This window comes from Gallus gallus, chromosome 8 (genome assembly GCF_016699485.2).
Source record: "Gallus gallus isolate bGalGal1 chromosome 8, bGalGal1.mat.broiler.GRCg7b, whole genome shotgun sequence".
Lineage (NCBI taxonomy): Eukaryota > Metazoa > Chordata > Aves > Galliformes > Phasianidae > Gallus > Gallus gallus.
This window is the reverse complement of record NC_052539.1, coordinates 5,072,837-5,092,855: the sequence shown is the minus strand read 5'-3', so window position 1 is coordinate 5,092,855 and position 20,019 is coordinate 5,072,837. Positions and strand designations below refer to the sequence as shown.

The following is a 20,019-nucleotide window of genomic DNA, read 5'->3' as shown; positions in this document are numbered from 1 at the left end:
TTTAAGTGCCTTCTTTATTTGTCATAAATAAATGAGATGCTTGTTCTTAACTATATTCACTGTTATAAGAAATCAAGACTTTTTTTTGTTGGTATGGTACTTCAGGTACCATTCTCTGAAACAGCACCTAGCAGGTGCTCAGTCAATATGTGCCAGCAATGATTTGTCTTCAGGCTGAGGTATATAAAATAGCAAGTAGTAGTGGTGTTCCAACTTCCCTTTTTTGACTAAGAACTGTTAACAGTACTTCACTGACCTGTGCCAGAGCTAAATCTTCTTTTTTTCCTCTGTCCATAGTCAGCATTTGTCCGTCATTGGCAGGTTTCGGTGCAGTCACAGCCATAGCACAGCTGACTGCTTTTTTCCTCTCTGCTATCAGAGAGCACTTCAGTAGTGTCCTAAGCATCCATTTAAGTAGTCTACTTATTTTTGTTTCATAAACAATTCTAGTTAAGACTCTTCAATAAGGTATGGGAAATCCTCTATGGCTATCTTAATAGCAACATGGTCAAAATAGGAACCTTCCAGTTGGCAGAAATGACAGGAACTTACTTTACGTAATACCATGTGATTTAAATCACTGTTGTAATAATTGCTTTTCCACCATCTCAGATTGTCTTTTCTGCCTCGAGTTTATGCAGTCTCCTTATACTCAGCTTACTGTAATGGCTGACTGTCTCTAAGTTTTTATTTTTGCAGGGACACCCAAAGTATTACTGCTGCAGTAAAGTAGTGTACTCCTTACAAGGAGTAAGATTGATGTACCTAGTGGAGTCATTAAATAGATTTCTGTATTTTCTTTGTGAATTGTTGGTGATCCCAAACACCTGGGTCCAGATTTTGCAGTTCTTTAGTTTTGTCTGCATTTTTTTTATAGAGTAATTTCTGCAGCAACATACAGTCTTGTCCCACTGTGAGCATCTTCAGCCTAGGACACACAAGAGTGATTTGTAAGCAGACTTTTCTGGAAGTTTGCTGCCCTGCCCAACTGCTTAGAAGACTGAAGAGTTATGATAACATTCAGCAGTGCCCCCAGCAGCCTGAAGTTACAGTAATGGAAGAAGGCAAGTTTGGAAAATACGTCTTACAAAAGAAAGTGGTACAGATGGTTAATAGAATACAAGTGATAAATACAGTCACATCCCCCTCTGGTGGCAGTACAGCAGAGCACACAGGTATGCAGCTGCTTCTGATATTTGTTGCTGCAGTTAAATCATAGCTGAGCTGGGAGCCTGGCCCTTAAGAACTGCTTGCACTATATTAGGGAGCTAAATGATCGCCCTCAGGCTGCGCTGGCACTGCCAAGGAATGTGAGAGGGAGACTGGGAACAGTGACTGGCTTTATTTTTAAACACATACAAGTAACAAAATGGGCTGAAGAGGTGATACTTTATGCAGAACTGTACTTTTCTATGCAAAACCAGAATCAGAAGAGTCCTTTGCTTCCACTCAAGCATCAGAATTTGTCAAACAGTTCAATAGCTGGAAAAGAACTGCGTTAACTCATCCATTTTGAATAACCCAGTAAAAATTTTAAAAATACACATGAGGATTAAAACATTTTGTCTTTATTAAGATCTTTTTGGAGCACCGCTGGAACGCATTTTAAGTGGAATCTTTAAAGGCTATTTCCAAAATAAAGCGCTTCAGCCCTTCCTCCACTTCTTTCACTATGCTGCTCCTAAACACCTTCCTCTCCTCAAGGAACTTTTCAAAGAGATAGGTGCCCCCACCGACCCCAAAATAATGCACTTTGCTTGCCAAATACACACGGCCATTTTTAGCCAACAGCTGAGCCAGCGTATCATGCAAAGCACTGTAATAGTCGGGGTTGTAGATGGTCTCAGATGTGAGAATGAGGTCGTATTTTGACCAGGGCTTGCTGCTGCTCAACAGGAGCTGGCTGACTTCAGACCACCCTCCAGAGAAAAACCTGCACTTGGTGAGCTTGTCAGGTAGGCACTCTGATTTCTTGCGCCTCTTTGAAGGAGGCTTAATGTTCTTTCTATCATCTTCGCTGTCAGCCTTATTGCCAGCATTTATACAGTTAGCCACCACGTTAGGCATGGTTATTTCCTCAATCACCGTGCTGTTGTAGTCCTGGAAGTGAACTTCTTCAGCATTTCCCCTTAAGGCGACTATTCCCAGCAGTCCAGCCCCACACCCAAGATCCAGCACTGTCTTGTTGGCAAACTGGATTTCAGCCTCAGAAAGGAAATCCATGAGATCGTAGGTGCACTCCCAGATTTTCAGTCCTCCCTCATAGACTCCCGGGATGAGATCAGAGTGAGAAGAAACGCTTTTGGACACAATATCTTCTTCGTGGGTGCCATCCTGGCACGTCAATTCCACGACAGACATATTCACATAGTACAGCCCTGATGCCGTTTCCAGGACTTTATTTTCCAGTACCTTACTGGCATCTGCAGGGATATGGTGCTCCTTGGCAGCTTTGATGCAGGCTTTTGTCTCTGCCAGTCTCTTCTCTATGTGCTCACCTGTTGGAGAACACGGCTGTGTCTCACGCTGAGCGCTGGGCTCTTTGCTTTCATCTTCATCAGGAAAAAAATTAAATCGAAAATCCATTCTCAGGAATACCAGGCTGGGAAGTCGCAGCCAGAAGTGCTCATCTAAAAGCAGCGCTGATGTATTGCTCTTTTAGAGGATGTTTTCGGGCACTTTTCGCTGTGGGAATGAGCGCTCGGCGGGCAGCAAACCCGCTGCCTCGCCAATGAATCAGGCGAATGATTCCTGCAAACAGAACAAGCATTGCCAGAACGTTAACGCTAACAAACTCATAGCGAGCATCCTGATTTTCTCTTTCTTTTTTTAAATAGAGGAAAGCTTCTAAACGCGTTTTAAGCACCCGTTTCCCCCGGCGCCCGCTCCCTATACCCACCGCCGGCTGCAGGGCGCAATCCCCCTCCGCCTGGCACACGTGGTTGCGCTTCCGCTTCCATATGCGCATGCGCACCCGCTGGGAAAAAGGGGGCGTAGAATACGTACGCAGCGGCCCCGCGACCGCAGAGGCTGCTGGGAGCGCGGCGCTGAGTTGAGTTTTCCCGCCGCCGCCGCCGCCGCTGCTGAGGGGAGCGGAGCGCGTGTCATGTCCCAAACCGATCTCGAGTTGCTCCTGCGGGAGCTGGGAGGCTGGGACTGGGAGCTGTGCCGCAGGGAGCTGCCCGCCGTCCTGCCCCGGCTCCTCATATCCTTCCTGAGGGGCGGGAGGAGGGCGGGACTGCTGCCGGGGGCTGTGGGGGAGCCGGGGGGGGTCCACACGGGGTACCCTGAGGTGGCTGGGCTGCCCTGCCCTGCTGGGGCCCTGCACGGTTGAAGCAAGTAAGCCTGTGGGTGGGTGCGGGGATTCGCTGAAAGTAAGTGCTGAACGTCACCAAAATAAAAGATAAAAGGCAAGAAATAGCGTGCGGCTCCTGGAGCTCTTTTAGTAATTGCCTCTGTTCCTCCTCCTCCTAAGAAAATTAAAAAAAATCACGACAAACAAAGCATGTTCCCACACGGTACGGAAGTGTTGTGATCTGTGGGTGCTGAGCACCTGTGATGGTTACGGAGCATCCCTTCAGTTGGTGGGGTGGGTGCAGCCCTCATGGGGCAGAAGCCACAGCTGCTTCTGCTGATGCCTTAATCCAACCTTACTGCAGATCCTGAGTTTCTTTAACGCTTTTACTCTATGTACCAAGAGTCTGAAGACTGGACTGAGCACATCCGTAAGTAGCAGACAACTGGTTGTCTTTATGCTAAGGCTTGCTGTGTTGCACATACATTATAAGTTATGCATGAATTAATGAGTTCTGCTCTCACCTGTGGCTTTTCTGTCACAGTCCCAAGCAATCCCATACCTCGTGTGTTACAGGAATCACACGCAGGATAAGCTTCACAAAACCTCATAAGCTGTGCATGTAAGGCTACTTTTTCCTCGTCTCTGTGATTTTTAGGCTCCTGAAAGAAGGGGTGATGCTTTTTGTTCTGTGTTTGTGGTGTTGGCCATTATCTCACAGTGGCCAAACCCTATCAGCTACTCCTGTGATACCTGAGAGCAATCAAGAAGTACTGAGATGCAGCTGTTTAGGACTCTTGCTAACACTTGCTGCTCAGCTGTGTATCAGTGTTAGCCAGCACATCAAACTATTGTGATTGTAACTATCTGAGATTAAGAATATGGAAATTTCCAGTTGTATTTAGTTGCCAGACTATGGGTAAACAACTGTACTTGGCCTTCAACCAAGTATGGTCCAGTGTAATGCTGTTATTGGTGGTTTTGTGCATGTTGGAGCTATTATTGTTACTGGTTTTTTTTTTTTTTAGCTAATGAGATATATGTAATAAGTGACATATTACATTTCTTCTCTCAGAATCAGATATTTGATCTGTTTCTATTCCACACAGTTCTTTTTCCCCTCTGTTCGGTACCTACGTACTTCTGATAATCACATGGTTTTCAATAATGTTTTGGAAATGTTTTGCTTTGCAGGTGTTTTGAGGATCCTGACTGAAATGTTTTTGCCTCATATCAGTCTTGGAGATTTGGAACAAACGTTTTTCTCTAAAGTATTACCTAAGGTATGCCACCTTCAATTGAATGTGACATTTTCTGTCAGTACAGTACTGAAAACCTGCTCAGAATGCATTGGTTCTTCTTTTGATGGCTCACCAGAGAGTCAATACTTTGCATGCAAACTTGAAATAAATATTTAGCAGTTAAAAGCTTAAGTGTTGCTGGATTGCTTCTGTGATTTTTACCATTCTTTACAGTGGGGAGAAGATGGAACAGTGTCCTATTTTCTATATTTAGTAATAGAATTTAGCAATAGAGTATAGTAAGAGCTTTTTTTGTTTTTTTTTTTTTCCTTTTTGAGAAGGTTGGGCTTTGTAGAAATTCCCCAAGGTGGGGAATTTCTCTTGAGGCTAGCTCTTATGATAAATAAGCTGAAGTACCCAACGCTCGTATATCACAAGTAATTTTTGTCATGTTTTTGGATAACGTTTTGAATAAACCTCTAGGCAATGCTGACCTAATGTATGTACTCTTTTTTGATTAAATGATATTTTGTGCTGTAGCTGTATTAAATTCTTCAGTGCATATATCCTAATGGTGTCAAAGCGGTGCTGAAATGCCGATTAAAGTTTCAGGCCTCATCTTGTATATTTTAGCAAGCCTATAAAAATGCCCAGTTGATTTCCATTTCCTTTCCTGCATGTCCTGTGGCAAATTTTAGAGATTACAAGAAAAATGGCTCATAGCATGCATCTCCTCAACAAGGATTACTGTGCCATACCCTGGCAACGGTCTATAATTTGAGAAGAATAGATGGTTTTCACATCTTGGTATATCATTTTTTCATGATTTACATTCTAGAAAGCATCATTTTCTTCCATGAGTTGTCTTGGTAGCCTATGACTCCAGTCCAAGAAAGCATGCAGATACAGAAGGGTGTTCCTATTTATTATGTGCATGTTTATGAATAAAATAGTTAAGCTATGTGATTTTTTTCTTTTTTTCTTTCCTGACAGACTCTGCAGTTATATGATAAACTGATGTATGAACTCTCCAGTGAAGCCAAAGGGTTAACTGGCCAGAATACAGAGTTACGTAGTACTGTAAGGAATCTTTTACAGGCAAGTCCATTATACTTATGTTTTACCTAAAAATTAATTGGGGTTGTTTTTTGAGTTTTTATGCTACCCGCTAACTAGCTGGTAAAAATGTAATCCAAGCATCATTGCAATTGAAGTTCAATTAAAATTTTATGAATTATTTGAGTATGTTTAGCCTGTGAAGAAAGAAAATATCAAATTCTGCACAGTTTCTAATGCAAATGGTGGGTGATTCTCCATATTTATAGACTAAATGGGGCAATTATTATTACAGCCAGTTAAGAGTTTTAAGATGTTTTCTAAGCAAAAAGAAGTAGGAAGCTTTCAAAGAGCATATGGTATTGGAAAAAGCATTGCATTTGTTGATCTTTTATAGACCTTTATTTGTCTTTAATCAACTGTTTATGGATGCAAATAGCGGTGAACTTCGAATGTCATAAAACCTAGGAGCAATTCTGCCTAGAAAAGATGCTTCTGAAATTCTTGCAGGAGTTGAAAAGCATTAATAATGGTTGTTTCTTCTTGAATTAAGACTATAGTGCAACTCTTGGAAACTCTGACCAGTTGTGTACGGTACATCTGCACACTGCAAGAGTGTGTGCCCTTGGACAGTATCCGCACCCTTCCATCCTCTGTTCTTTATGTAATAAAGAGCACATTTACACACTGCAAGGTAGGCCTACATTAGAAGGAGAAAAATTGTCTTCCTAATTGTTTTCTGGGAAACGATCCCTTTATAAGAAGATCCTATTTCGAAGTAATATTGCTGTAGGATTTATTTCTATTGTTATTAAATCATTTACGGCATGTACAAGTACAAAAGTTATTTTTCATCTGTCTGCCCACCAAACTGTACCTGGTAGTGGCAGGCATAGGCCATGCTATTTCCAAATTTTGCATCAGTGTCAGCTGAACACTCTGCTTATGAATGTAGGCTCTACAGTTCTGATAGCTGCAGGAGTTTTCAGAGCTACAGATGGTGATGAAAACTCTGCTGCTTGCCTTATTTCTATGCATGTTCCAAAGTGGATTGGAAGCTGAAATGAAGGCCCTTTTATTAGTTACAAGGAGTAACGTGTATCAGCTTCAGATACATGCTTTTAGATGCAACAGTAATTCCCACTTAATGGTGAATGTGAAACAAGGTTATTGTAAGGACACAACGGCTTTTGGTGAGCCTTCCTTTTCGCTGTTCACTTTTTGTTTCTTACTGGAGCATTTACAGCCAGAATGGAACTCAGGTGCCGTACCTTTTATTTAACAATTCTAATTCTGAAGTTTTGGGACATATTTGGAATGCTACTTCCTTAGCTCTACACTGTACTGTTCTGTTCAGAAGTACGATTTTAGGTTCATGAATCAAATGCTAATCCAAAGCCAACTGAACTCACTAGAGCCAGACAGATTTCATTTGCTGTTGATTAGGCTGTGCAGGTGAATAGCATTTTATATTTAGCAAGCAGGTGTTGGTATCAGAAGCTACAAATCTAGCTGAGTATTGAGTAAAAGTAGGTACATCTATGCTTTGTTCTTTTTGAAAGGTCAGTCTGTGATTCCTGAACTTTTTTTTAAACCTCTTCTTCCCCATTTTCTACAGGATAGCGAATCAGTGTACTGTGGGCATCTGCACTTGATTTCTGACCTCCTGCAAGCTGTGTTCAAGGAAACTTACTCTCTGCAGAAACAGCTGATGGAACTGTTTGATCAGATTTCTGTGGGGCCTGCATCTACTGAAGATGATATCACAGATATGGTGTCAGGTACGAGTGGATCTGGAGGTTCTGTTAGTTTTGCTCAGTCTTTTTTTTTCCTCTGTAGAAGGAATGTTTGAGATTTTTAAGCATGATTCTGAGCATGTTCAGTTCCTGCAGTCCCTTCAGGAGGCAGCATTTTGCTGCTTGAAACCCTGTGTGAGATGGGGAATGCTAAATATGTTTGCTTGAAAGGGGCATCCCTACACACTGAGCCATTCTCCTGATTCAGTGTCAATGTGCTATTCTCTAGTGTTTGTGATTGCTTTTGTTTTCCTAGCAGAGAAGCCTGTCTGTGAAATTATGACTCTGCTTTAACTCAGTTGTTGCTATTCTTATTTCCTTCTTAGTAATTCACACTGTGCTGGAGATCTGCTCTGTCATTTCCAATATGGACCACGCTCTTCATGCCAATACATGGAAGTTCATAATCAAGTATGTCTATAAACTCCTGGATTTTACTGCAATATGAGGGGACCGTAATTCAATATAACCAGAGTTTCACTAGCTTTATGTTCAGAGTTTCAAATGAAATTGATTTTAGAGAATTCAGTTTCTTTGAAAATTTAGCTAAAGTAGAATTAAATGCACCGTCAGTGAAAACAGGAATCATGCATGAAGAAGTGATAGAAGCTTGATTTGAGCATCTGAAATAGCTTTGTCTGAAGAGTCTTAAGAGGTCTGACGTGCAGTTTTGTAGATGTTTCTAACTTAAACTGTGCTTTCACTTTACCTGCCCTCTGTGCTTCTGTCATAGCTGTGAAGAGGGCAATTTTCTCTCAGTTTGTTTCCCTTGTACATGGATATTGCACAAATTAATGTGGTATAAATTGGCTCAAATTGGCTCAAATAGCAGAATTAATTGTTTGGATTTGTACTACCTTAGCACGTGATCACTTGTGACAATTAAGCATCTGATTATATTCCTCTTTTAGGCAAAGCCTGAAGCACCATGCTCTGCTGCAGTGCCATCTGAAACACAGTGACATCCTCAGTGGTCTGTGCAAAGATACTTTGCTTTCTTTTCACTCCAGTTTACAACTAGCTGAGGAAATGAAGATGTCTGACATTCAGGTGAATTAAAAAGCTTCCAAAGCTTCCACTGAGCTTCTGGAAGATAAATTCACTGCTCTTGGGGTATTATTTTTTTAAATGTTCTTTTTAGCTCATGTGTGGTGGGCAGAACACCTTGTTCTTTTGAAACGTGTGAAAATCAAGTCCCTTGACTTCATTTGTATTGGGATGCAGAGGCACTGGAAACAAGTTTCCACCATTTTCTGTGGGAGTTTTGTTTATTTCCTAAACTGATGATATCCCAAGGTCAACCAAAAGATAGCATTTCAGTTCTGAATACTGATATGAAAATGTTGAGACATAATGAAGATTTCTAGTCTGTCTCCCATTGCTGCTGAGTTTGTAGAGAGTCAAGTGTGAAATGGGTTTTGAGCACTGCTAGCACTTTAAACTTCCTCTGAATCCCATTAGTCTATATTTGAAGTTTTAGAACTGCTCTTTTGGACAGGACGGCGCTGACCTCAGGCTATTCCAGAAGACTGTCAAACTGTGCAGATTCTTTGCCAACTCCCTGGTATACTACACCAAGGTAGGTTTCGTTTGGATTCTATGGTGGTGTCAGATTGAAGCCAGCATCCTTTAACACGCAGCACAGTCTAATGGTTCGGATGTGGTATTAATAGTAAGAAATGCCACTGTACTGATACCAGTTCTGACACTTAACTTCCTCCCCTCTTGGTTGCTATGCTTAAATTTCCTCATTAGAGGAAAGGGTACTGTGAACCGACCCATTTTTAGAAAGTATGTGAGATAATTTTGCTCTCCAGGAGAAGCAGTGGTGGTGTGTTCTGCGTCCGCTTTGTCCCATGGGGGAAAAGCAGAGGTTTGATTTTTAGCATTCTGACTGGATGAGACAGCCTTACAGTATATGTCGGAGCATTTAACATTTTTACAGCTCTCAGTGGCTTTTACAACTGTTCTTACTATTTTTGTAAAAATAAGTCTAGAAATGTCATTATTTTCAGTAAATTATATATACATGCGTGGTAATTAAACAATAAGCTATTCCTGGGATGGCTTTGTGCTTGTTTTGTGCTGTGGATTGTTAGAACTTGATCCGTTTTTGCATGCATAGTACTTCACACACTAATGCAGCAAAAGAGAAAGAAAACATACTTAATTGTGTGTTCTATAATTAAAGTACCTCTCAAAATTAATGACTTTTGCAGGAATTTCTTCCTTTCCTGTCTGATTTATGCTCGCAGTTGCATCAACTGTTCCTTCAGATATACAGGTAAGAGAAATTCAGAACATGGGAGCTTTTTAAGAGAAAAATCCTACAACAAGAGCTTTTTAATTCTCTTAAAAGCTCCCAGCAGGACTCCAGATCTTCCTGAAGCAAAAGCTTTTATTAATGTGATGCTTATAAGTATTTCCTTCCCTAATCTGCAAACAGCTTATTGTTTTTCTTTCAAAAGCTTTGTTCTGTTCGTTGCATTGTCTGTATTTCTAATATGTTACACGTTTTAAAGCTCACAGGATGTAAAGTTTTCTTTGCAGTGTTTAGTGCAGTGCTGAGTTTTGAGCTGAAAGACTAAATACAAAGTTGTAACTCTCAGTCTATAATAGATATTAAAAAATGAGGAGTCTTTTCTCTCATTTATTTAACAGTAACAGGGGGAGCACGAGTTGGCTTTTCTGTAGTTGTTTTGAAATATAGTGCCACTGAGAATGTTTGGTTTTTTTCTTCTTTCCTCAGCAAGTTTCCTCCCAGTCTTTATGCTCCGGTGATCTCAGAGGTGCATCAAGATGAAATATCACGGGTTTTTCTTGTGGCTCTAGATCCTCTCATCAGTCAGCTTCTTCCCTTTAGCCCTTTTATGGAGCAAGTGCTAAGGGACACTTCAGGTGTGTTTAAAACACAGCTACCACCGGTACAGCGCTATGCAACCATGTGTAAGGGGTCACAGTTGTTATGATGACTTTCTGGAGCACACTCTGTACTGGCTTGCTTGCATTATTTCTTTTGTTGTTACTGTGTTATAGTCAGCTGAATGCTAATTCAGATGAATTGCATAGAATTTCACGTTGCTGTTGAATGCATGCTTTCCAAAGTGCTCACAATAACTTTGCAATTAATTTGGTTAACAAATCTTATTAATTTTGCTGTTTTGCATGATTTCATTCCACGTTTGCCACTAAATTTTAAAGCAGAATAACCGTTTTATGCTGTGGCGTTGATGGAGGCAGACAGTTATTTTTCCTGATCTTTTTTTTCTGTGAAAAATAGTATGTCTTCAAAATGAAAGGTGATTATCTTTCTGTCGTAATCACCTTTAAAATGTCTGCATTGACCTGTGTGTTAAATTTCTAGGATAGCTTTGCAACATTGTAAGAGTTACGATGTGAGCATCAGTTGCTCCTTCGCTCTGCGTAGGCCAGGCTTGCTTCTCTCCCACACGTATGCTGTGGTCTTGTGGTTATCACAACACACTCAGAAGAAAACTTAGGGCACTCAGTGTTTGAAGCATCCAGTGCTGTCAAGGAGATAGGAAGCACGAGGCACATAGAGTGTAACTCTTTGCAGCAGTATTACAGTATTTTAGCTTTTAATGGATAAAGGATATTGCATTTATTTTCTCTTCAAATGCGTTTAAACATTCTGTTTTTGTTCTGAGTGTGTCTATAAGAGACTTTGGATTCTTTTACTGAGAACTTTTTTGCATCACCAGTTCTTCATCTTCTGTCGATTGCTTAAAAGCTAGTTTAAGCATCATATATATTTACCAGGGTTACTAATAGCACATTTCAAAACAAATTCTCCAGGTCTTCCTGCTGAGCAGCAGCTGCCCCAGTGTCTCCTTCTGATTACCATCATGGACAAGCTGTCTTCTCAGCCTGAAGAAGTGCAGACTCTCTGGAACACAGGAAAACGGTACCAAAAATGTTTTCCCTGTAGTTCTTCACTAGAGGGATCGGTCTGTGCAGGCAACGGGGCTCAGTTGTTAAGGTTTCCCTCACACATTTGTAAAATTTGACATCCTTATGCTGGAGAAAACAAGACCTGGTGTTCTGCTTCAGGGGTGAAGGATACAGATCAGAAATATGATGATCACGGTTGTCCTTTTCAACCCAGGCCATCCTATGATTCTATGAATATCTTTGTTATTTCAAGAAAGGAATGATATTTAGACTACGTTCAGGACAAAGAAAGAGATATGTTTGACACTTCACTAAGTTAAAATCTTGCATTTTTATGCCTGAATGCTCTAATAGTCTTTGTAAATAGTGTTTCTGAAAGAGGAAGGTAGTCAGAAATACGAATCTAGCATATAAATAAAGCGCTGAAGTTACTGCCATAGTTTGTAGTTGAAGACGAAGCTTCTGTAGCAGAGATGGTGTTTGCAGGATTTGGGACTTGCCTATCTGTAACACAACTGTTATCATTTTTCTTCCTTCCCCTCTTCCTCCTTGCTTCCCCACCCCCAGCCTGTCTTTTCTCTCAGCTCTTTTCCAGAGTTTCCAGCAATGTTCTGCCGAGCTTTCTCTCCCTGTTTGTTTGCCAGAAGTGATCAGTACAGGACAGCCAGCCGTCCCCATCACCCTGTACCACTATGTCTGTGTCCATCTGTGCTCCTTCATTGCTTCCACACTCCCATCACAATTTCCTCATCTGGTAAGACTGATGTTGCTTATTATGTTTTCAGCTGTTGTGGTGCAAAGATAATATTTTTAAAATAATGAGTTCTGCCTAATGATGCAGCTGAAGAAATGATTGGGTATGAAGTGCTTTGACTTACTCTTCAAAATGCAGGAGTTTGGTTACACAGAAAATGTTACTTAGTAGTAGTAGGCTTGCAATTTGTTTCTGCTTGAATTTAGATGAGTGTTTTTTCCTCAGGAGTATGCTCTGCTGGATGCTGTGCTGGGTTCTAGTATGATCACATCCCTGCTAGCAATGGACTCATGGTGCTTCCTTGCTCGGTAAGAGGTTCTTATTACAAATCAAGCAGGATTCCACAGATCCAGTTTGTTCTGCTGCATAGGAGAGACTTGCTAACTTCTATCCCTTTTTCACATTTCAGGTATGGAACAGCTGAACTGTGCGCTCACCACTGTGTGGTGATTGCTCACTTGGTAAGAATCACAGTGATGTTTGGAATTCAGCACCGGTTCTAATCCTGGTTCTACTGCAAATTTCTACATCACCAAAGACAAGATTTTAATGGTTCTTACCCAAATCCAGAATGGAGATGACTTTAATTCCTCATACTGGGCTAACAATTAGCAAAAGCAGTACTGTGAAAATACGAAGCCATCTAGCTAGTATTTCTGTGTTACTATTGTGATCTCACGTAGCAATTCTTAGAACATTCGGTACAGAATTCATTTGCTGAGTGGTGATTTTTTTTTCCTTAATTTAATTAGATTCATTTCCTGTTATTCTAACCCAGATAAAGTCGTGGCCCAATGAGTGTTATCAGGTCTCAGTCTTGGGTGTTCTGCTGAAGCGCATGCTGTTCTTGATGGCTCCAGATCATCAGGCAAGTATAGCACCAGCATGTGTCTTTAATAAACAGCTTTGAATCAGAGCCTTGTGTTCAAAACAGCTTCCTCCTGTCCTTCAGAAATGTCAGGATGCTGAGCATTCACTAGTGTAAATTTGTTAGTGGATCCTAATTTGTGCAGATGTGCTCTTCAAAGCGAGGCAGGCATGTACACTTCTCTATAGTGGTACACTTCTCTAATAGTGATACACATCAGTGTGTCAATGAAGTCCTTTTTTGACTAAGTATGGAAAGAGCACATCTCTGTGATTAACTGAAACCATACTCCTGTCTTGAAAATGTGCACAGTACATAAAATCTAATTTGTAGTTATCACTTGTATTCATTTAATAGAGATTATGATGTAGAATAATGCTGCAATACATAACTAAAACCAGGAAAATCAGCATAGTAAAAAAAAAGAGTATTAAAGTAATTTCAATACTTGGGAATACACATCTAGCTTTTCTTTTTGTATACTTGTGTAGACAGATTGCATCAGCTGCATGGGCTGTTCATCTGTTCATTCACTGTGTTGCTTGAGAAAAGACAAGTAGGCTCAAATTTTGTTGCCTGGTAGTCTTGGAGTAGGAAGAATAACAGCCTGCTTCTGTGGACTCTTAAGAGTCATCATGGCAAATTTGCAGACTGTTCTAATACTTCCATGGATGTCAGCAGAACTGACTCATTATTAATAAAGAGACTGATTACTGCAAGCAAACCTATTGGTGTACTGCTCTTCAGGAATGAGGGCTTCTCAATTTCTCTAATGTAGTCTGTGTTGGTGTGGTTTGGGGGTTGGTTTAGCAAGGTGATGCACATCTATGATCCTTCAGCTCTTTCTTCTAATATCTGGGGCCAGTGCTTCAACTAGCTGAGAGCATAGCTTGCTTAATCGCTCTGATGTCCTATTTCTGGCAGGGAGGTGGCAGTTCTGTAATTTGTTGTTGGGTTTTTTGTTTGTTTTTCTGCTTATTTAACAAATAGTTGGATTTTCTTGAAAACAGTATCACCTGAAACTTTCAAATATCATATTTCTAAAGCAAATGGGAGTGTTCTGCTTGTTGGCTTCACAGCTTTTTCGAGTTATTAAATTCTCTTCTGGTCTCACTAGTTCATATTATTTTAAGAACAAATGAATTTAATCTTTTTATGTACAGGTGGAATTTGCTCACAAATTTCTCCCGGAAGAAGTGGAAAACCTGGCTGTGTGGCAGCACGTGTCCCTCAGAGCCCTGAGCCCTGATCTTGGGAAGCGAGTGGTGCGGGAGCTCTGCATGGCAGCGCTGGCGCAGTGCAGGCGGTGGCTGAACAGCAGGCGTGCCTGGGGAGAGCTCCAACCCGTGGTAAAGGAGATTTGGTTCTCTTTGTGAAAGTGTATGAACTCTGCGTTACCCAACTATGAGGCAGCTGTGGCTGTTGTCTCAGTTTTATTCTTCTATCTGCTACATAGCCTTTTTTCTATACCTAATTAGCAAATGCATAATCAAGAACTCTAATTTTAATGTTTTCTTACAGCATACAGTGCCTTAGGGGCCTTTACTCTGAGGGTGGTAGCAGAGATTTTTGTCGTTTATTTGTTACTCTGGTTGCTCTTTGCTCTCTGGGTGAGCAGATGTGCTTTTCTTTACAATTTCCAGTTTATACTGTGTTATAAAACTACTTCTAAAATCTGGATGATTTTATGTGGAATCAAATCTGAAAGACGCTCACTGGTCTCCCCAGCAAGGGCAGGGAGTGGGAGAACTCAGGGATGTCATGAAGTGATGTTCCCAGGGATGTTCACACAAAGTGCCAGATGCCAGCTTTCTCCTGGCAGTGCAGGTAACAGCTATAGCACCATCTGAGCTCCCACGGAAGTTACGGATGGTTCTCCTCACTTGGGAGCTTTATTGGCCAGGGGGCTGGTGGATTAACTGTATTGTACAGCTGTGGTACAGCACATTAGGCTTCTTGCCATCTTGTATCATTTTAGATACTTAATGTTGAACCTGGGGTTTTTGTTTTACTTATGCAACCTCCTTTTCCTACTAGAACGTTGCCTTTTCTGTCTTGCTGGTTGCCTGCAATTTTTCTGGTGATGCTTTGGAGGCAGAACTTCAGGCGTCTATTTTGGGAGTGCTCGGTCAGTTCTGGACTTTCCTTCAGGCTAAGCAGGTGAGAGGATTTACTGTTCTGACAGTGAAAGCATGATGTCTTTGTGGGAGGCTGCTGCTATTTTGGCGTGTCTGTTACTAAGTTGTTTTACTTCGGTTGGACCATTTCTGTAAAGCACAATGTAACTGTGCTGCCCTTCTGTTGTCAGGTGGTTTGTCTAATAGACCGGCTTGTGCTCTAGGAAATGGAGTTTGAGTATTCCCAAGTGTATGGCTCCTCCCTACCTGCACCTGTCACTCAGTGTCAGACTTGCTTAACAAGAAGTCTGAAATACCTCATTCTGATTCATCTCAATTACGTATTTGGCCTATGTTAAATGTTTATTAGAAAGTGAACAAAACCCATGGTGTGATGTTGCTTAGCACAGGAAAGCCTACAGAGCTAATAATTTGCCTCTCGTATTTGAGAATGGGGGGTAAGGTGATCTCCCCCTTGTCACTACATACCTCACCATTCATGTGTGCAGCTGGAGTTAAACAAAAAAGGATTTGCCACAGTTATTACTCCAGATTTAAAAAAAACAAATTAAAAAACCTGAAGGAGAGGAGTTGAGAAGAGTCAGCAATGTGCCCTTGAGAAAAAGAAGGCTGATAATAGCCTGGACTGCCTCTTGGGAGGAGTGTTGCTAACAGGCTGAGGGAGGTGATCCTTCCCCCTCCTCTCAGCACTATTGAGGCCACTCCTGAAGCTGCACTTCCCAGTCCAAGAGAGAGATGGAACTTCTGGAGAGGGTCCAGTGAAGTGCCACAAAGGTGATCAAGGGACTAGAGTGTGTATCCTGCAAGGAGAGGTTTAGGGAGCTGGAACTGTTCAGCCTAGAGATGAAAAGTTTTGGGAAGATCTTATTGATGTATACAAATATCGGAAGGGAGGGTGCATAGAGCCACACTCTTTTCTTTGCTTATATTGGTGAGTGGAGGAAGAAAAAGGGGTTTAGGAAAGGTCATTAATAAAAATCTGAGGAATGTGTCTCGAAAAATATGACTATTTAGAAATATGTATTTGTATTTTTATTTTAATCTTCTCTGCTGCTGCTTATGATGTATTAAGTGTGTAGTTAGGCTAAGAATTTAAGAATGCTAATGCAAATTCTTTAGGTAGTTATTCCATAAACTTAAATACACTGATAATGCATTTGCTAATACCTTGTGATTTGTTGAAGGTCTCAGATGAACCACGTCTCCAGCAAACGCTGTGCTTATTACTTCATCTTCTGGAGTTTTTCATCCAAGCATTAGATGCTCAACTAATTAGCCAGGTAAAGAAAACAACAAAAAATTATGAGCACTATTCTTCATGAAAAGATTGTTCTTTGTGATTTAATGACATCTCAAAGTTACCCCATGGCTTGGTCTTAATGCATGGAGATTCCTAACTTATTTTTCTTCCTTGATTGCTTTCCTGGTTTTTAAACCAAGTAGGCATTACTTTGGTTAATACAGCTTTTAAGAGTGCCATCACTTTGTAAGATAACAGCTTTATCCCCACTAGTTTTCCTCAAGCAATAGCACACCTTCTTTTGTTTTCAGTCCCACTTCATAAAATCAACATCCTCAGATTCATCTGTTACTCTGTTTGGGCTTTGTTTCCTGCAGGTATTTTCCCTGCTGTCTTCCCTTCTCCGGTTGGATCCCCCTGATCACATTCGTCTAGCAATGCTGGATTTTCTCTCTTCTGTGGGGAAGGTGTTTATACCACAAGAAGTGCAGGTAATAATAATAGTGCTTTTACTTAGTCCTTATGGTGAAAAGATGTTCAACTACTTAAATATAAAAGACTGAGTTGAACACATACAGGTGTGCCATGACTTAATCATCTTGGAGATTTATTTTTCATTGGCATTCTGAATGCGTGTAAGATGCTTGGTTTATTTATTTGCTTGTTGCTTCTCACTGGTTAGGAAGGACTGATGTCTGAGCCCCTAAGAAAGCATTTCTCCTCCCATAAGGAAATTTGTTGCCAGACTGAGCAGTAGCACTCCCACATCTCATGAACCTGTGCCTTGAGCTTAGACCAATCCTTCAATAAACAAATCACGCTGGTAAGATATAACTAGCTCCTGGTAACTGATAGATATTTGGTCCTTTTCCAGAGGCAGGTTGTACCCCAGCTGTCATGTTCGTTTGCTTCTCTGCTAGCTGACCAAACCTGGTTGATTCATCAGCGCGCGCTGGAGGCATTCAGACACTTTGCAGAGGTAAGCACAGCAGAACTCTGGATGTACATAGCTTTGGTCATACAGGGGTTATTCCATCTTAAACATTTGCTGCTCTTCACTGAAAATGCTGGATCTTAGTTACAAATGCTATTGCATGTAAGTCAAACTCCTAATACAGCTACCTGTGATTTCAGGAGCTAGAAGTGAATGGAATGTTGGCAGCTTAGATTGGTTGCAACAAAGAAGGTTGTTTAGAATACTTCGTCACCAGAGAATTCTTCTGAGATTGTCACAGAAACATTTTTCTTTGTCTATTTCTTTGTTAATGTGAAATGTACTGAAGATTTGTTACCCACATTTCTGACAGGAAACAATCCATGAAGATGTTGTTCCTCAGTGCCTTAATTCTGAAGAAATTAAGAATAAAGTTGTTAATTTTATGGCTAAGGTACGTTGTTGAATCAGTTTACTGCTTTCTTAGTTGATGTTGCACATATCCATGATATATGAGCCTGGCTTCACTGCCACGCATGTAGACAGTGATTTCATCACACTGCGTTATTTCCTTCTTTCTTTTTTCTTGGATCAGCTTCTGTAAACTCATGTGTTCAGATTACCTCCTTAATTGTTCTGGTACTTATTAGAACCACTGCAGGCTGGTAATGACTTCTGGTTTGTTACCTCTCCTGTGGCTTTCTCCCTAGGTAAAGCAAGGTGAAGAGACAACAGAAGCACGCATAGAACGCCTGAAACAAGAAAGGATTACCTGTGATGCACATTTTCTGAAAATGGCTAGAGAACTGGAGTCAACAGGAGAGGTATGTGCACTTCTTTAAACTGGTTTGGCTCTATTGTAGGTTTCTGCAATTTTGGGGCAATATCTAACGAGGTTCAAGTCAGCCTTTGCTGCACTCCATGTTTTAGGAACAAAGGGTTGTGTGCAGTCCCAGACCTCGGTATTACAGCTGAATGCTCTGTTTGCCTGTCAGCCAGAAAGAACTCTCATGAGACAAGGGAGTCCCATACAGCTTTCCACCCTCTGAGGGTTGCATTTGGGTGGGTACTGATCAGCTCTATAAGGGATTAGCAATGTCTAATGCTTACTTAAATCTGCAGCCTCTGGCAAAACGAGCGTGTCACCCCCCGTCTGAGGAGCAGTACAAGTCAGCAGTAGGCACAATGGAGGGGGCAGTGGAGGCTGTGAAGCTGCTGCTGCAGAAAGGGTCACCCCCTGCATGGGTTGCAGCGAAACTGGAGGCTCTACACACAGCTATAACCATCCTCAGAGACAGTGTACGGTAAGGTCGTAATGTGGTTTGAGAGATGGTGAAACATTTCAGCTCTCTGCTGTGAGAGAACTGATGCCTTGTTTGTAGCATGGCTGCTGGAGAAGAAAAAGAACTGTGACATGAGGTGATTCTCTGCTGCACTGCTTAAGTCTTGGTTAATATCCCCCAATGAACCGAGGTCCGTCTTTCATATTAACTCTCTGGATGAGTGGTATGCTTTAATGGACACTACTGTGTCTCTGAGCTGTCCTTTTGTACACTGCCACTGTACAGCTTACTTGTTTTAAGCTCTGGTATGATGATAAACGTTTCATGAAATTGTTTTAAATACTGATACATTTGAATCTGTTGTGAAAGTAACAGTTACCGTTGTTCCTGTCACACGGGGGGGAGCAGAAGGTGTTTCGCATTCATTTTAAAATACACTTGAAAATAACAACTTAAGGCTCTGTACTGTTCTCTGAACACTGCTGCTTCCACTCCAGACTAGGGTCATCTTTTAAAAATAATCTTTATTCATCACAGTTAAGAGCAGAATGAATATGGTGCTTAAATGGTTTTGAGTTGAACAGTCCTTCACCGTGCATTTCCTAGCACCTTTTATGCAATCCACGGAAAGAGCTTTAGAAACACAAATAAATATGTTGTACAGATTCATTTTAAAATCATCTTACAGCTAAAATGTTACAAGGATCAATTTCTAAGGGCTTTCTTTCCAGCAAAAAAGAAAAGCAACAAAAATAACAAGCCCAACGAACAGGTAACTCAAAGTAATTTTCATTTATTGTCATCAGTTTTTCAGAGCAGAGATGAGTTTTGCTTGCGCCACCATTCAGCCTCCATCAGCACCAACGCACCTATCCTGCTGTTCCTCTCTCCAGTAGCAGTGGCACACACCACAGCTGGGCCTATTGCTTCAGCGCAGGCCTCACTCCCCTGCGTTTTTTTTGGCACAGACTGGGAAGGAGCATCCATTAGAAGGGAGTGGGCCCCCTGGGATTTTGCTGGCTGCAGCAGCAAGTGCCTGCCTTTTCACAAAAGCAGTGCTGAGGTACTTAGCTGTTATATTGTAGAAGCAGCGACTTCTCTTACAGATTCCAACACAGCATAAACCGCCTTTGTCTCTTTCAGTCCCATTACCAGTTAGCATCATCTTCCCAGTTCAACTCCTCTTCTTCACCCCAGCCTCCAGCTTCAGCCTAGAATCATGTAAAATGATCAACATTAAGGCACACACACTGTACTTCTGTTCTTAATGCAGCTATAGGAGCCAGGCAATACCCAGGCTGACTTGTGTTGGCAGAGCAAGACATCTTTCACAATGCTTGAAGAGAAAGGCACCCTCTTCCTTGCCCCTTTGAGCACCTGGGCTTTATTACAGAAAGCCCCTCATAAAACCAAAAACAAAGCACTGGAATTTACACCTTTTCATCTTCAAGGACTTCTAACTGGAAAAGGAAACACTTTAAATACAAGGAGTTTCTTATGCT

At 41.3% G+C, this 20,019-nt stretch overlaps 3 protein-coding genes across 12 annotated transcripts in view; 1 reads left to right on the top strand and 2 right to left on the bottom strand.

The window, feature by feature from the left end:
* Positions 1–97: 97 nt before the first annotated feature.
* METTL18 (methyltransferase like 18) lies at positions 98–3,228 on the bottom strand. Of its 2 annotated transcripts, none has more exons than XM_046898196.1 (2): positions 3,007–3,228; positions 98–2,751 (listed from the first exon to the last, which is right to left on the bottom strand). In XM_046898196.1, the coding sequence occupies exon 2, from the start codon at positions 2,584–2,586 to the stop codon at positions 1,606–1,608; it is 981 nt and encodes a 326-aa protein (XP_046754152.1). In that variant the 5' UTR covers positions 2,587–2,751; positions 3,007–3,228; the 3' UTR covers positions 98–1,605. The 2 variants fall into 2 exon arrangements, with proteins under 2 accessions (XP_046754152.1, XP_040560934.1); XM_040705000.2 differs by lacking the exon at positions 3,007–3,228 and adding an exon at positions 2,900–2,960.
* The window catches only part of C1orf112 (C1orf112 homolog), a 17,871-nt gene continuing 875 nt past the window's right edge, over positions 3,024–20,019 (top strand). Inside the window, exons 1-25 of one of the 4 annotated variants that reach the window (XM_025153152.3) lie at positions 3,024–3,205; positions 3,686–3,725; positions 4,490–4,578; positions 5,530–5,634; positions 6,146–6,286; positions 7,211–7,373; positions 7,715–7,799; positions 8,300–8,438; positions 8,887–8,967; positions 9,608–9,672; positions 10,138–10,286; positions 11,205–11,313; positions 11,868–12,054; positions 12,280–12,362; positions 12,464–12,515; positions 12,833–12,922; positions 14,086–14,271; positions 14,960–15,082; positions 16,245–16,340; positions 16,678–16,791; positions 17,175–17,279; positions 17,608–17,688; positions 17,945–18,058; positions 18,357–18,538; positions 19,332–19,470. In XM_025153152.3, coding sequence (XP_025008920.2) covers positions 3,107–3,205; positions 3,686–3,725; positions 4,490–4,578; positions 5,530–5,634; positions 6,146–6,286; positions 7,211–7,373; positions 7,715–7,799; positions 8,300–8,438; positions 8,887–8,967; positions 9,608–9,672; positions 10,138–10,286; positions 11,205–11,313; positions 11,868–12,054; positions 12,280–12,362; positions 12,464–12,515; positions 12,833–12,922; positions 14,086–14,271; positions 14,960–15,082; positions 16,245–16,340; positions 16,678–16,791; positions 17,175–17,279; positions 17,608–17,688; positions 17,945–18,058; positions 18,357–18,538; positions 19,332–19,413 — 2,760 coding nt within the window. In that variant the 5' untranslated portion in view covers positions 3,024–3,106 and the 3' untranslated portion in view covers positions 19,414–19,470. Of the gene's footprint in view, positions 3,206–3,271; positions 3,340–3,685; positions 3,726–4,489; positions 4,579–5,529; positions 5,635–6,145; positions 6,287–7,210; positions 7,374–7,714; positions 7,800–8,299; positions 8,439–8,886; positions 8,968–9,607; positions 9,673–10,137; positions 10,287–11,204; positions 11,314–11,867; positions 12,055–12,279; positions 12,363–12,463; positions 12,516–12,832; positions 12,923–14,085; positions 14,272–14,959; positions 15,083–16,244; positions 16,341–16,677; positions 16,792–17,174; positions 17,280–17,607; positions 17,689–17,944; positions 18,059–18,356; positions 18,974–19,331; positions 19,471–20,019 lie in introns of those variants that run through there. The other 3 variants (XM_015290436.4, XM_015290437.4, XM_046898193.1) reach the window with 3 other exon arrangements.
* Positions 19,022–20,019, bottom strand: part of SCYL3 (SCY1 like pseudokinase 3) — a 13,592-nt gene continuing 12,594 nt past the window's right edge. For 5 of the 6 annotated variants that reach the window (XM_046944371.1, XM_046944370.1, XM_046944373.1 and 2 more), the window contains one exon: positions 19,295–19,728. In XM_046944371.1, the coding sequence (XP_046800327.1) occupies positions 19,666–19,728 (63 nt within the window). In that variant the 3' untranslated portion in view covers positions 19,295–19,665. Of the gene's footprint in view, positions 19,729–20,019 lie in introns of all 6 variants that reach the window. The other variant, NM_001012595.4, reaches the window with a different exon arrangement.